Raw genomic sequence first — 13,676 nt, 5'->3', positions numbered from 1 at the left:
AGTGGGGAGGGGGCTGGCGAGGAAGGTCTCCCGTCTAGATCGATCTGGGTGCCGTTCGAGGCGATGTAGAAGGTCTCTTATTTCTCGGTTGCTGCGTGGGGGGTGCAAGTGGAGAGTTCTTTTTACTGCGCTGCTCCTCTGCGCATGCGTGCAGTGTACCCCCCCTTTCTCCCACCCACCCCCACTGCCTACTTAAAGCATTTCTTAGATTTCTAATCGTTCTCTTTTCTTTATAAATTTTTAATAATTTTTATCACATAACACATAAAACAAAAACAAACAAATACAATAAAAAAATCAACATAAGAAAATACAGAAGAGGATCTATATATACTTATTCATACATTCGTAGTTACAAAATTATGAAAACCAAAAAGATACCCCTTCGACCCTCCACCCACCTTACAAAAGTGACCCATCACCCGACTTCTGAAGAAGTGTCTTAACAGTTTTAAAAATATCTATTAACAGTAAAATATTAAAATATTAAAATTAGTTTCAATACCTCACTAATTAAAGTAGTAAAATCCATTTTTGCCAGTTTATCCCAATATGTGGCGGCCTTTGCCCAAGTTTTTTTATATTCTTCCATATCTTTTCCATGTAGGAATTCAGTTAGTTTGGCGTTTCTAATCATATTGAAGAAAATCAGGAGTTATCACCACCACCCCTTTTATTCTCGCAACCAGCAGCTAAAAATCCCCTTTCTGCAAACGATAATTTTTTAAAAGTTTGACTGCAGAAGCTTCCTTGAGTTTGTTTTGTTGGAAATCTTTCGTCCCGTTGAGAATGTTTCAGGCAACTCAAAGATAAATGAATTCCTAGGCCAGCTACAGTTTGTGCAATAAATATGTACCACTTACAGTACATTCGTGAACTGAGCCTAGAAGCTAAAATGACTTAAACTGAGGCTGTCATTCTTTGGTCACATTATGAGAAGACAAGAGTCACTGGAAAAGACAATCATGCTAGGAAAAGTGGAAGACAGCAGGAAAAGAGGAAGACCCAACAAGAGATGGATTGACTCAATAAAGGAAGCCACATACCTCAATTTGCAAGACCTGAGCAAGACTGTTAAGGATCAGACGTTTTGGAGGACATTGATACATAGGTTCGCCATGAGTCGGAAGCGACTTGGCAGCACTTAATGCACACACAGTGCATTCCTAAGGAGAGTTACCCCAATCTAAGCCCATTCATTTCAATGGGCTTAGACTTGGTAACTCTGTGATTGCTCTGTTGAAGTTCCTATATAAGCCCATTGACTGGAAAGGATATGACTTTGTTCAGAACTGCACTGACAGCCTACCTTGTACGTTTCTCCCTCTTCTGTGTTCTCTTTCATGGAGGAGAAAAAATTGCTGCTTTTTTGTCAGTTGATTGCTAGTGGTATTCCAGCTTTTTCTTGGAGTGGGGGTTGTACCTACTTTTTTCTGCTTGTGGAAGAGAAGCAGGTGGCCAAATATTTAATACCTTCTGCTTGTTAAGTGCCTTCCTCCCTGACTTCTTCCCTGATTTACAACTAGGTATTCTATTGGTACACATATCCATAAGATAGTTTCAGAGGGTAGCCATGTTCGTCTGCAATTAAAGAGCTAGGCTCAAGTCCAGTAGCAACTTAGAGAACAACAAGATTTTCAGGGTATAATCTTTTGAGTGAAAGCTTCTGGCAAAGGGAGCTTTGACTCTTGAAAGCTTATATCCTGAAAATCTTGTTGGTCTGTATGATGCTACTGGACTTGGATTTAGCATTTCCATAAAAGCTGGTGTTGGGGATGGCTAGATTTAGTTAAAGGTCCTTTTTAGTTCAGAATATGCTAATCTCTTGTCAGTTTAGGGTACCGTAGAGTGAAGTTGGTGTTAGCTGCAGGCTAGCCTTGGCTAAAAGAAATTTCACAAGTAATCCAAATGCCATGATTCTAAATAGAATCCTTATTTTTAAACTTTTTACCTGGTAAACATGCCTGAGAATTTGGTTTGCTGGTCTTTAAAGTGCCACCTGATCCCAGTTTTTTTTACTATATAAAATAGTTGATTAATTTGAGTGAGTGATTTCTCCATGGAAATGTGTATCACTGTAGCTTGTCCTTATAAAAGCTATTACATGGATTGTGGTTTGATTTGTCCCAGACCTCCAACAAGCTTTTCGCCTCGGTAGTACTCTGAGCTGGGGAGAGGAGGGACACATGTAAACAAAGTGGTCAACAGTATCATGCTGTATCTCATCGACGTTTTACAAAGTTCAGTTGAGACTGGCTACCAGTGAATAACAAGTTAAGACCCATACTCGATCTGAACTTGTGTTAGTATTTCATCCTCCTTGTATTATTGTACAAGGTCTTCATATTTTGGTGTAGGGCTTCCTGTTCCTTAGTAACTGAACCTACTGAACTAGGCATGATTGGAAATTTTCAGGAAATTTTCCATTATTTCCAGAACTTTCCTCTCACATTGAAATAAATTGCTCAGAGGACAATGGGGTATGCCTATTGATAACTATAACCTCAGGATTGCAAAACATGAGATTTTCATATGGTTTTATTATAACTTAATCTCCTTTGTAGACTCTTCTGTTTCATAGCTGAGAGTTCAAACAAAAAATCTCAGAACTTGGTTAAATTGATACACAGTGTGTCATTTTAAGTATGCATATGACTGATGAGAACCTGCTGGAATATCTCCATGAGGAGGTGGGTAGTGTTAAGAGACTGCTGGGGATCTTATGTAGTTTTCAGTCACTCAAGCATATGAGAAGCACTGATCCACTCACTGTCTTTTCTGCTTAGGAATTTCTTGTTGCAAGAATAGCAATTTCTTGTTGCACTAATAGCAAGATCTAGCAAACTCACCATGCAGAACGACGCTGGGGAATTTGTGGATCTGTATGTGCCTCGTAAATGGTGAGTATTTTTCTTCTCCTTGGAAATTGGTTGGCTCTCTTTTAACAAGTAAGAAAAGTTTACTTGTGTTTATTTTAAAGGTTTACATCCTGTGCTGTTCCATATTTTCAGGGCAGCTTACAAAAGTGATTTAAAATACACAGTCAGAAACAAAGCCGGTGGCATACCAGTCAGGTTAAAAGTCAGCCCACCAGACTAAACCAAAGCACACATCTGCAACAAAAATGGTCAGTGTGCCTTCTGAAAAGAGGGCAGGGAAGCTCTCCACAAGGATGTACATCCCAGATCTTAAAGAAGCAACATGTTGAATTTAGCCCAGAAGCAAATAAGCAGCCTGGGGAGTCATTCTGAAATCTACGTCATATGCACATGATACCCCACAGTTAAATGGGAGGCCACTGCATTCTGCACTGAAGGTAGCTTCTCAACTGTCTTCAGAGACAGCCCTGTATAAAGCAAATGACTAGTTACAGAAGCTTAGGTCACTAAAGTCAAAAAGGGAGGACTTTGACATAAGCTACATACAGGGTTAAGAACATAAGAAAAGCCCTTGTGGATCAAACCAAGGCCCATCAAGTCCAGCAGTCTGTTCACACAGTGGCCAACTAGGTGCCTCTAGGAAGCCCACAAACCAGACGACTGCAGCAGCATTATCCTGCCTGTGTTCCACAGCACCTAATAACAAATCAAAATAATAAGCAGCATTGTTATATGTGGTTATGCATAATAATGTCATGTGGTGGAGTTTCTGTCAAAGATATGTAGCAGGGTATACACAGGTCTGTCAAGCAATGTTGGCAGAACTGCTGTGACCTGTAAGTGTGCGGCCTTTTAACAGGATTTGCTTGGGACCACCTTGTCATTGGGCGGGGTGGTGGTGGTGGTCCTTGTTATCCTGGACATGCCGTTTATTCTTTTGATGTCCTTTTTTTTCTCAGCTCTGCTAGCAACCGGATTATTGGTGCGAAGGACCATGCTTCTATCCAAATGAATATTTCAGAGGTGAGTAAATTATCAGAATTAGTTGCAGTGTGCCAGTTGAAAGCATGAAATGTTTCAAATGTGTGTTGTTTAGTCAAGCTTGTGACTTGCTGGTTGCCCGGACTGAACAGCAGAAAACATTTGTATGGCACGTTAGAGCTGTGGATAGGTATGTGCAGATTACCCTTTGCTTTCTAACTTCAGAGGCTTACTGGCCCTGTATGGCAGCTGTAAGGAAAAACCAAATTGTATACAGCGCAATCCTAAACAGAGTTGCACCCTTCTAAGCCACTAACTTCTGTGGACTTCGAATGGTATGACTGTACTTAAGACCTCACTGATTAGTCAGCTAAGTACTCTAAAAAGAGCAGCGCGGGGAGAAATAGTGCTGGTAGAACTTGCCGCCATGTTTCCTTTTGCCTTGCTCTGTCTCTGGTGTGGGCATTTTAAGGCAGGTTTGAGCATTACTAGGCACAGCAGTGGCGTGAGATGAATTGCTGTTGCTTTGGGCACAGAGGTGTCAGGGTGGCTGATGGTTCCCTCTGCTAAGCTTCAAGATTCTGGGGAAGCTGAGCAGAGGGACCAGTTGTTTTCTCCCACTGCATTTGGATCAAGATCTGCAGGAAGAACCTGGCAGGGTAGTGGGAGAGGAGCAAAGGGACGGGCAAACAACAGAAATTACAACAGGACTGCCTTTCGTTTTGTGCATACCTCTGAGGCTTGCATTATGTGTGTGTATGTCCCCATTCTGTAAAGGTTGGTTTCTCTGTCTCTGGTTTCTCTGTCTTGTTCTTTTCCATCATCTCCCTGGGCTCTTTAAACAAGAGTTCTGCTTGTTGGGGTGTGTTGTGGCTTAGTAGAAATGAGAAAAAAGAGAAAAAATAAATCCTACTCCATACATGGGACGGGACAGCCTGTTGTCCATGATTTTGTCGCTCTCATGAATCTGAGCATGTTCATTAAGGCAGCTAAAGGTAAAGGTCCCCTGTGCAAGCACCAGGTCATTCCTGACCCATGGGGTGACATAACATCCCGACGTTTACTAGGCAGACTTTGTTTACGGGGTGGTTTGCTGTTGCCCTTCCCCAGCCATCTTCCCTTTACCCCCAGCAAGCTGGATACTCATTTTACCAACCTCAGAAGGATGGAAGGCTGAGTCAGCCTTGAGCCGGCTACCTGAAGCCAACTTCCGTCTGGATCGAACTCAGGTCATGAGCAGAGTTTGGAATGCAGTACTGCAGCTTACCACTCTGCGTCACAGGGCTCTCTATTAAGGCAGCTAAACCCTGTTAATTTATTGTGAATCTAGCCAGGGAGGTAGGAGAGCGGCCAAAAGGTATTCTGTGCGTTCTGCATTTCCCAGGCTTGTAGCTGTGATTCCACTCTTCCATGGGATCTCTTGTGAACACCAGGAGAAAATGAGCTCTCACGTTTTACATGTTTTGATGTTGTAAACTTAACTCCAATTCCAGGTTGACAAGGTCACAGGCAGAGTCAATGGCCAGTCCAAAACCTACGCAATTTGTGGAGCAATTCGTAGGATGGTAAGTGTTTTCTTAACGCACTGTTTCTAAGACTAATAGAACTTTCAGTGCCTTTTTGTCCTAGGGTGGTTTTCTTGTTCTTGCACTCACCAACTGAGGGGGTTCTCATGAAAAGATGCCCTGCGTTTATAGGCCATCCTATTAGCCATGTAACGATGGGTACTCAAACTGTGGTGCAAGATGAAGGCGGACGGGTGGTGTTTAAAAAGCCTTCACGAGATGCTTCAGTTACTAGGTCTCTTGGACTGTGGTCCTGCACAAACTTTCTTGGGAGTAACTCCTCTAGAAATCAGTAAATATGCTTCCAGTTCAAGTTTTAGTCATCTGCCTTTAATGCAGAACATAGAAATATAGAGCTGGAAGGGACCTCAAGGGCCATTTAGTCCAACCCCCTGCACAGTGCAGGAAATTCCCAACTACCTTGCCCTCACATCCCCCCAGTGACCCCTGCTTTACGTCCAGAGGAAAGCAAAAAATACCTTCCTGGATCTTTGGGCAATCTGGCCTGGAGGAGAATTGCTGGGCACGTAAGAAAGGGCCTCGAGAGCCGAGCGCTGACTCATCCCTTCCTGCCCTCCCTCTCATGATCTGCCTAATCTGTGAGACTTTGTAGGAGGTATAAGTAAGACAAAGAGGCAACTGGCAACAGAAATCAGATTTGGAAGAGAAGTCACAAAGAATAGACTATAAATCTGTACCATATTGATATAAACCAAGGTAAATGGAGTTGCAGAGATTGTGAAGTGCCTCTCTTCAGTATTGTTTTCCAAAAGAGATGGCTGACATTGCAGGGGCATTCCAGAAGTCCTTCTAATGTTTGTTTTTGTACACTAATTCTTCAAAATCCTCTCTGACTGTACTTTACCCACGCACAGGAAGCAACTGCTATAAAATGTTTCTCCTGGGAGAGGATGTAATCCTCCTTTACAGAACTTGCAGTTACTACACAAGCAGAGTGAACTATATTTTAGTTATTTGCTTCATTTATACCCCACCTTTCTCTCCAATGGGGACCCAGAGTAACTTACATTGTTCTCATTTTATCCTCACAACAGTCCTCTGAGGTAGGTTAGGCTGAGGGTGTGCAACCAGCCAAAGGTCACCACGTGAGCTTCCATGGCAGAGGGGGAATTTGAACCTGGGTCTCCCAGATCCTAGTCTAACACTCTAACCACTACACCACACTGGTTCTCAACCTGTCTTGATATCATCACAAAACAGTGGAGTGAATTTCAGGAGACATTGATGTGATAAGATTCGCTTTCTGGTGACAATTTTTTTTAAATTTACAAAATCTTTATGCCACCATTCTGCCCTTACAATGGCTGCCAAGGTGGCTAAAAATTTAAAATATACATGATAAAATTACATTATAAAACTAGATTAGCCCCCCTCTCAAACATCATTAAGACAATTTTAAAGAGTTTAAAAAAAGTTAAAATACATACAAAACATAAAAACGTTGGTTAGGATGGTGGAATTACTGAGAGAATACCAAACGCAAAAAAAAGTCTTCCCCAGCTGACAGAAGACAGCAACAGAAGGAGACAGATGAATCTCCCTGGAGAGAGAGTTCCAGAGCTTGGTGCCACAACTGAGAAGGCCCTCTTCCAGCTTGCCACCCACCTAATCTCAGAAGACGGGGGCACTCAAAGCAGGGCCTCCAACGGCCATAATGGTCAGGCAGGTTCATAAAGGATTAGGTGGCCCTGCAAGTACGGTATGTTGGTCCCAAACCACATAGGGCATTGACATATGCTAATGCATGATGAGCACTAGTATTTGCTCACTTGGGATAGGACGTCATGACTGAATTGTATCAGAGAGCCACACAGAATATTGGCCTGAGTAGCAACAGAGATCCATTGCAGATTTAAGTTGGCTGGCTTTACCAACCTGGAGCCAAGAGCCAGCATGGTGGTTTGGAGCGGTGGTCTCTAATCTGGAGAATGGGGTTTGATTCCCCATTCCTCCACATGAGCGGCAGACTCTAATCTAGTGAACCGGGTTGGTTTCCCCACTCCTACACATGAAGCCAGCTGGGTGACCTTGGGCTAGTCACAGCTCTCTTAGAGTTCTCTCAGCCCTACCTACCTCACAAGGTGTCTGTTGTGGGGAAGGGAAGGTGATTGTAAACTGATTTGATTCTTCCTTAAGTGGTAGAGAAAGTCAGCATATAAAACCAACTCTTCCTAACAAGCGGCACATTTCAAAGTTAACACACATTCTTGTTTTTCCCTCCACTTTACACTGCCATTTTTTATAATAATATTTATTTATTTTACATAGAAGGCATAGAGAAAATGAAAAAGAGAATATGACAGAATAAATAATATAGATTATACATACCATGCTAAGATTACCACTACAGATATGGATATCTAACAAATTCACGTCAAGGGCCGAATTATATAAAATAGTATTCAAAAATAGCTTATCTAAATAGATTATGTGAGAAACAGTTAAGCCAGTAAATGAAATACATACCCTAGTTTGATTGTTCCTGTAATACCTGTGATTGTTTTTAATCAACATTATTCATCTCTATATGTACACAGCCTTTTTTGACACTATTCTTTGCTAACTTAACTGTTGAACTTTGTTTCTGTCTTTTAGGGGGAATCTGATGACTCTATTCTGCGCCTGGCAAAGAATGATGGGATTGTTTCCAAGTGAGTGTGGGCGGGTGTGGGTATAAAATAGGAAGCTAGGTGAGCCAAATTCCTCCTTGCATTGGAACTTAATCTCTTTCTTTCTGGGGTGTGACAGCGCTGTGGTGGAAAGCGCAATCAAGTCACAGCTGACTTAAGGCAACCCCATAGGGTATTCAAGGCAAGAGACATTCAGAGGTGGTTTGCCATTGCCTGCCTCCACGTGGGCTTAATAGAACTGTGACTGGCCCAAGGTCACCCAGCAGGCTTCATGTGGAGGACTGGGGAATCAAACCTGGTTCTCCATATTAGAGTCCGCCTCTCTTAATCACAACACCACGCTGGCTCTCATAGCTCTGTAGCTAGTCCATTTTTATCCAGCCCCTTCCTCTAAAGATCTCAAAAGACGTGTATATGGTTTGGTTTTCCCTTCCCCATTTTATCCTCACAATTCTGCTGGAAGGTAAGTTAGGCTGAATGAATGAGACTGGCCTAAAGTCACCTCGCATGCTTCATGGTACAGTGGTAGATTTGAACCTGATCCCCCATATCCGAGTCCAGTATTCTTAACCACTACAGCACACTGATATACCAGGACGTTGGGTCGCTTTGTCAGACTCATAAGCTACTGGAAAGTTATCGGTCTGTGGTAACTTTAGAAAGCCAGTGTGGTGTGGTAGTTAAAGTGGACTCGGATCTGGGAGACCTGGGCTTGAATCTGCTGGGTCAAACTACCTTTTCCCCTGGACCCAACTTGCTTTCACCACGACCACACAGCAGCTGTGGAAAATGTCATTTTAAAAATCATCAGGAGCACAACTCTGATAGTGAGGGGAGGAAGCCAGCGTGGTGTAGTGGTTTGGAGCTGTGGACTCTGATCTGGAGAACCGGGTTTGATTGCCCTCTCCTCCACATGAGCAGCGGATGCTAATTTGGTGAACTGGATTTGTTTCCCCACTCCTACACACAAAGCCAGCTGGGTGACCTTGGGCTAGTCACAGCTCTCTTAGAGCTCTCTCAGCCCCCCCGTCTCATAGAGTGTCTGTTGTGAGGAGGGGCAGGGAAGATGATTGTAAGCCGGTTTGATTCTTCCTTAAGTGGTAGAGATATAAAAACCCAGTCTTCTTCTCCTACCCTTCTGCTCCATTTTTCAGAAGAGAAGTGGCCCCCACAGGGAGCTATTTTCATAATTTTTGAGGTGCCTGCACTCAGTGTACCCAATGTTCAGGTCCAGAGTTAGGAAAGTAGCTCCCTGCTGGGGCCATTTCTGCTCCAGAAAGTGGAACAGAGGGGAAGGCAGGAGCCTCTCCCTCTCCCACCATGCTGCAGTTTCTGGCACAGCGGTGTCAAACTCATTTGTTGTGAGGGCCAGATATGGCATAAATACCAATTGGCAAGGCCATGCCTCGCCAGCCCAGATCGGGACTGGAGGGGTGTGTGGCTGGCTCGCGGGCTGGGTAAGAGCTCTCAAGGGGCCGGATTCAGCCCCTGGACTGTATGTTTGATACCCCTGTTCTAGCAGGATTGGGCTCCTGCCAGTTTTTAAAAATGAAATTCCCTTCAGCTGCTATGGGCTGCAGGGAAAGTGATTGTTAACCCCATTTGCCAAAAAAAAGTAATGTGTTGTTTGACACTCACTCTCCCACGGAGGTTTGCTGGGTGACCTCCGGCCAGTCCCCCACTTTCTCTGCATAACCTGCCTTGGGGTTTTTGAGAGGAGAAAAAAAAATTAAGCAACTTTGGGCCCCCATTGGGGAGCACAGCGAAGGATAAACATCTATATAAATATGTTTTCCCTCTTCTTTTCCAGGAATTTCTAACTGAAAAGGCACCATGATGTGGAATTTCTTGTAAAATAAACCTGTTTTGAAAAAACTTTTAATGTGCAGTGTTTGGTTTCAGTTTGGAATTAACAAAATTTCGGTGTTCTCCTTATTTTCATGAAGTGTTACGATTGCTGAGTTGCCTCCTGGAGAACGGCGGTTTAAGGCCTGCATCAGATCTGAGCTAACTTGAACTGTCGAATGTGTTGACCTTTGTATATGAAAAAATGAAAACTACCCGGGTTTAGGATGGATGGTCACACATTCAGCGGAAACAGTCCATAGTTACTTTTGACCACTTTTATTACCTTAAATGTTTAAACTTTATATTATTCCTTCCGGGAGAGAGTCAGATACAGGTTGAGTATCCATTATCTGGAATGCTTGGGACCAGAAGTATTTCAGATCATTCCATATTTTGGAATATTTGCATATGCATAATGAGATACCTTGAGGATGAGACCCAAGTCTAAACATGAAATTCATTTATTTTTATATATGTTTTATATACACTTCATACATAGCCTGAATGTAATTTTAAACAATATTTTTAATAATTTTGTGTACATTGAACCATCAGAAAGCAGCTTGGCATGCTGCTGAGGGCCTGCATGTCTGCTCAAAATGTCTATATTTAGTATCTATCTGTATTTTGGATGTCCAGATAAGGGATAGTCAACCTATATTGGCACACTTTTGCTGGCTGCAACTTCAGCCATCAATAGTCGGGTTTGTACTGGCCTTTGTCAGTTGCATCTGACCTGCAGAGCTCCTGGTTGGCTGTTTGTAAAGATGTAGTAGTAATGTGACTAAATTTACCTGTGGATTATTAGTTTCTCTCATTCTCCTTTGTTATAGGGAATAGCTTGCCTTCCCGCAGACTTCCCCTCTGTATTAACTAGGCTTCAAGAAATCAGTTGTTAGAACTTATTTATTTAAAACATTAATAAATTTATTTATTATTACTTATTTAAAACATTAAAACATTTAAAACAGAATGCATGAAATACATTAAAAACCAAAATTTAAAATGACAATTTAACACTGACAGTAAATTAATCAAATGTGGTCTTGAATAAAACCAACTGCCTCATAAAGATTGAAAGGGAAGGGGCCAGGCACACGTCCCTGAGGAGGTCATTCTATAATTATGGGGCTGCCCCTGAAAAGGCCCTTTCTCATAGACCCACCAAACAAGCTTCTTTGATTGATAGGGTAGTCGGGAGAGCCTCTCCCTGTGATCTTAATTCTTGGGCAGGAAAATAGTGTCTTTCTTTTGTTATCTCCTAGGGAAAATGCAGGATATTGACATCCGGGGTGGGGGGAGATATCATTGCAAAATGTGTAAGCCCATTGCACCAAATAGCCGAGCAACTTCTCCTTGACGTGTAATAGCTTATTAACTTGGCAGCAGGTGAAAAGGTTTATCCCTGGATATCTGTTTAGCAGAGCCCAGGGGGAGCACAGCTGAATGGAATGAGAAGATGTATGTTGACATTCCCTGGTTTCTGGCTCATATCCACCCTGCTGCACTTTTGACCTGATGTGCACAGCTGTTCTTGTTTTTAGGTTTGAATGGGGCTTGTCCTTAAAACTTCCAGCAATCAGGTGGGTTAACGCGGCAAATCTCTAGCAGCAGACAAAGAAGGCAGTTATAAATGTTGATAATGGCATGAAGCTATTATTTTGATTTGATCCTCAGCCTTCCAGGTGTATTCTGGAGGCTGAGGATGGAGTAGCAATTGTTTGGTAAAATCTGGAGATACAGGTTTGGTGGTACACCATAGTTCAGGGGCCTGTGGCCCAAATCCAGCCCCTTGAGAGCTCTTACCCAGTCTGCGAGGCAGCCACCCCCACTGCTCTCCTAGTCTGGGCTGGGGAGGCTTGGCCCATCCTGACCAAGTGGCAATGTCATATTTACATGAAGCTGCCTTATACTGAATCAGACCCTTGGCCATCAAAGTCAGTATTGTCTACTCAGACCGGCAGCGGCTCTCCAGGGCCTCAGGCAGACGTCTCTCACATCATCTACTTGCCTAGTCCCTTTAACGAGATGCCAGGGATTGAACCTGGGACCTTCTGCATGGCAAGCAGAGGCTTTACCACTGAGCCACAGCCCCTCCCCAAATATTTGGCCCTTGTAACAAATGAGTTCGACACCCCTGCCATAGATAACTGTAAAAAGTAGCCTTATGCTGTGGGAAATGTAGATGGCTTGCACAACAACAGCCTATAAGGACGTGGAACTCTTTATTTTGGGAGAGTAGAAGCTTAGGAAGAGAACCCAGTTTAGTGCAGATGTGCTTGTGGGAGAGGAGGGACCTAGCAGGGATACCTGACATTTCTAGAAGCAGAAAGAGATCTTCTGTTTGGGAAATAATCCGATAGGCAAGATTTCAGCAGGCAAAGCCGAACAAGCCTTGAGAAAAATACTGTGATAGTAGCCTTCCCGCATGGATATCAAGCTCTTGGCCTGGATCCACGAACCATGACAAGTATAACTAATGTAGTTGTTAATGCACACATTTTATTGATTCCTGGTGGTGTTCTAAACTACTGTTTCCTTCTGCCAGTTTCCCCCCAAGTAGCTGACTTATGATTTGTGATGGGTGAGTATTTTGAACAACTCTTGGGGGGTAATATTAAACTGGTTAAGCAGATGGAAGACTTAGCAAAATAGGAATGTGGAATAATTAACAACAGAACAGTACAACTTTTGCAATAAATGTTAAAATATGGTGCCTCTAGACTCAAACCTTGAGAGTGCATAAATGAACAATTTCCTTAAGGCCATTATGTTCCCCAGATGGAAAATTTTTGTCAAGGAACTAGCGTTCGTAAAACCCCTGTTCAACTCCAAATCGAAAATCTCAAACTGGAGAACCGGGTTTGATTCCCCACTCCTCCACATGAGCGGCGGAGGCTAATCTGGTGAACCGAGTTGGTTTCCCCACTCCACATGAAGCCAGCTGGGTGACCTTGGGCTAGTCACAGCTCTCTTAGAGCTCTCTCATCAGACTATTAGGCCCACATAGTAAATTGGAGCTTGAAAGGTGAAGGAAAAGCAGCACTGGGAAATGCTCTGAATGCTTGCTGGGAAAAAGGCTAGCAGGATTGAGAAGGCCGAGCTTTGGGTGTCCGACGTATCTTTTGTTCAAGAAAAGAAAGCTGTGTTGGTAATACATATTTCTGCCTTACAAACCTGGAGAATTTCTTTGAATTAGTTTGATTCAGTAGAAATGATTGAGTGCCACCATAACCTTACCCTACTCACTGAACCGAAACATCTTATGAAGAAGAGTTGGGGTTTTATATGCCGTCTTTCTCTACCACTTAAGGGAGAATCGAACCGGCTTACAATCACCTTCTCTTCCCCTCCCCACAACAGACACCCTGTGAGGTAGGTGGGGCTGAGAGAGCTCTAGCTGAGCTGTAACTTGCCCAAGGTCACCCATCTGGCTTCGTGTGTAGGGGTGGGGAAACCAACCAGGTTCACCAGATTAGCCTCCGCCGCTCATGTGGAGGAGAGGGGAATCAAACCTGGTTCTCCGGATCAGACTCCACCGCTCCAAACCACCGCTCTTAACCACTACACCACACTGGCTCCCTTATGTAAGCTGCTAGCTAAAATACTGGTCCCACTTTTGTAAAGCTACGGTATCAGTGATCAGTTTACCCTTTGGGCCAAGTTTGAAAAGTAAGAGCACGTAAGAGAGCCATTCTCAGTGGTTTCTCTCTAGCCCTGGAGATCTGTTTCTTCAAACACCATTAAAAAGT

General features: G+C 43.2%; 1 protein-coding gene across 1 annotated transcript; it reads left to right on the top strand.

Moving 5' to 3' along the window:
- The first annotated feature begins 2,833 nt into the window (after window positions 1-2,833).
- RPS21 (ribosomal protein S21) lies at window positions 2,834-9,958 on the top strand. Its single transcript, XM_056845210.1, has 5 exons — window positions 2,834-2,900; window positions 3,839-3,902; window positions 5,354-5,425; window positions 8,042-8,097; window positions 9,887-9,958. Exons 1-5 carry the CDS (start codon window positions 2,851-2,853, stop codon window positions 9,894-9,896), a joined length of 252 nt encoding a protein of 83 aa, XP_056701188.1. The 5' UTR covers window positions 2,834-2,850; the 3' UTR covers window positions 9,897-9,958.
- The last annotated feature ends 3,718 nt before the right edge of the window (window positions 9,959-13,676 follow it).

Source organism: Euleptes europaea, chromosome 2 (genome assembly GCF_029931775.1).
Source record: "Euleptes europaea isolate rEulEur1 chromosome 2, rEulEur1.hap1, whole genome shotgun sequence".
NCBI lineage: Eukaryota > Metazoa > Chordata > Lepidosauria > Squamata > Sphaerodactylidae > Euleptes > Euleptes europaea.
This window is presented reverse-complemented; position numbering and strand designations above follow the sequence as displayed.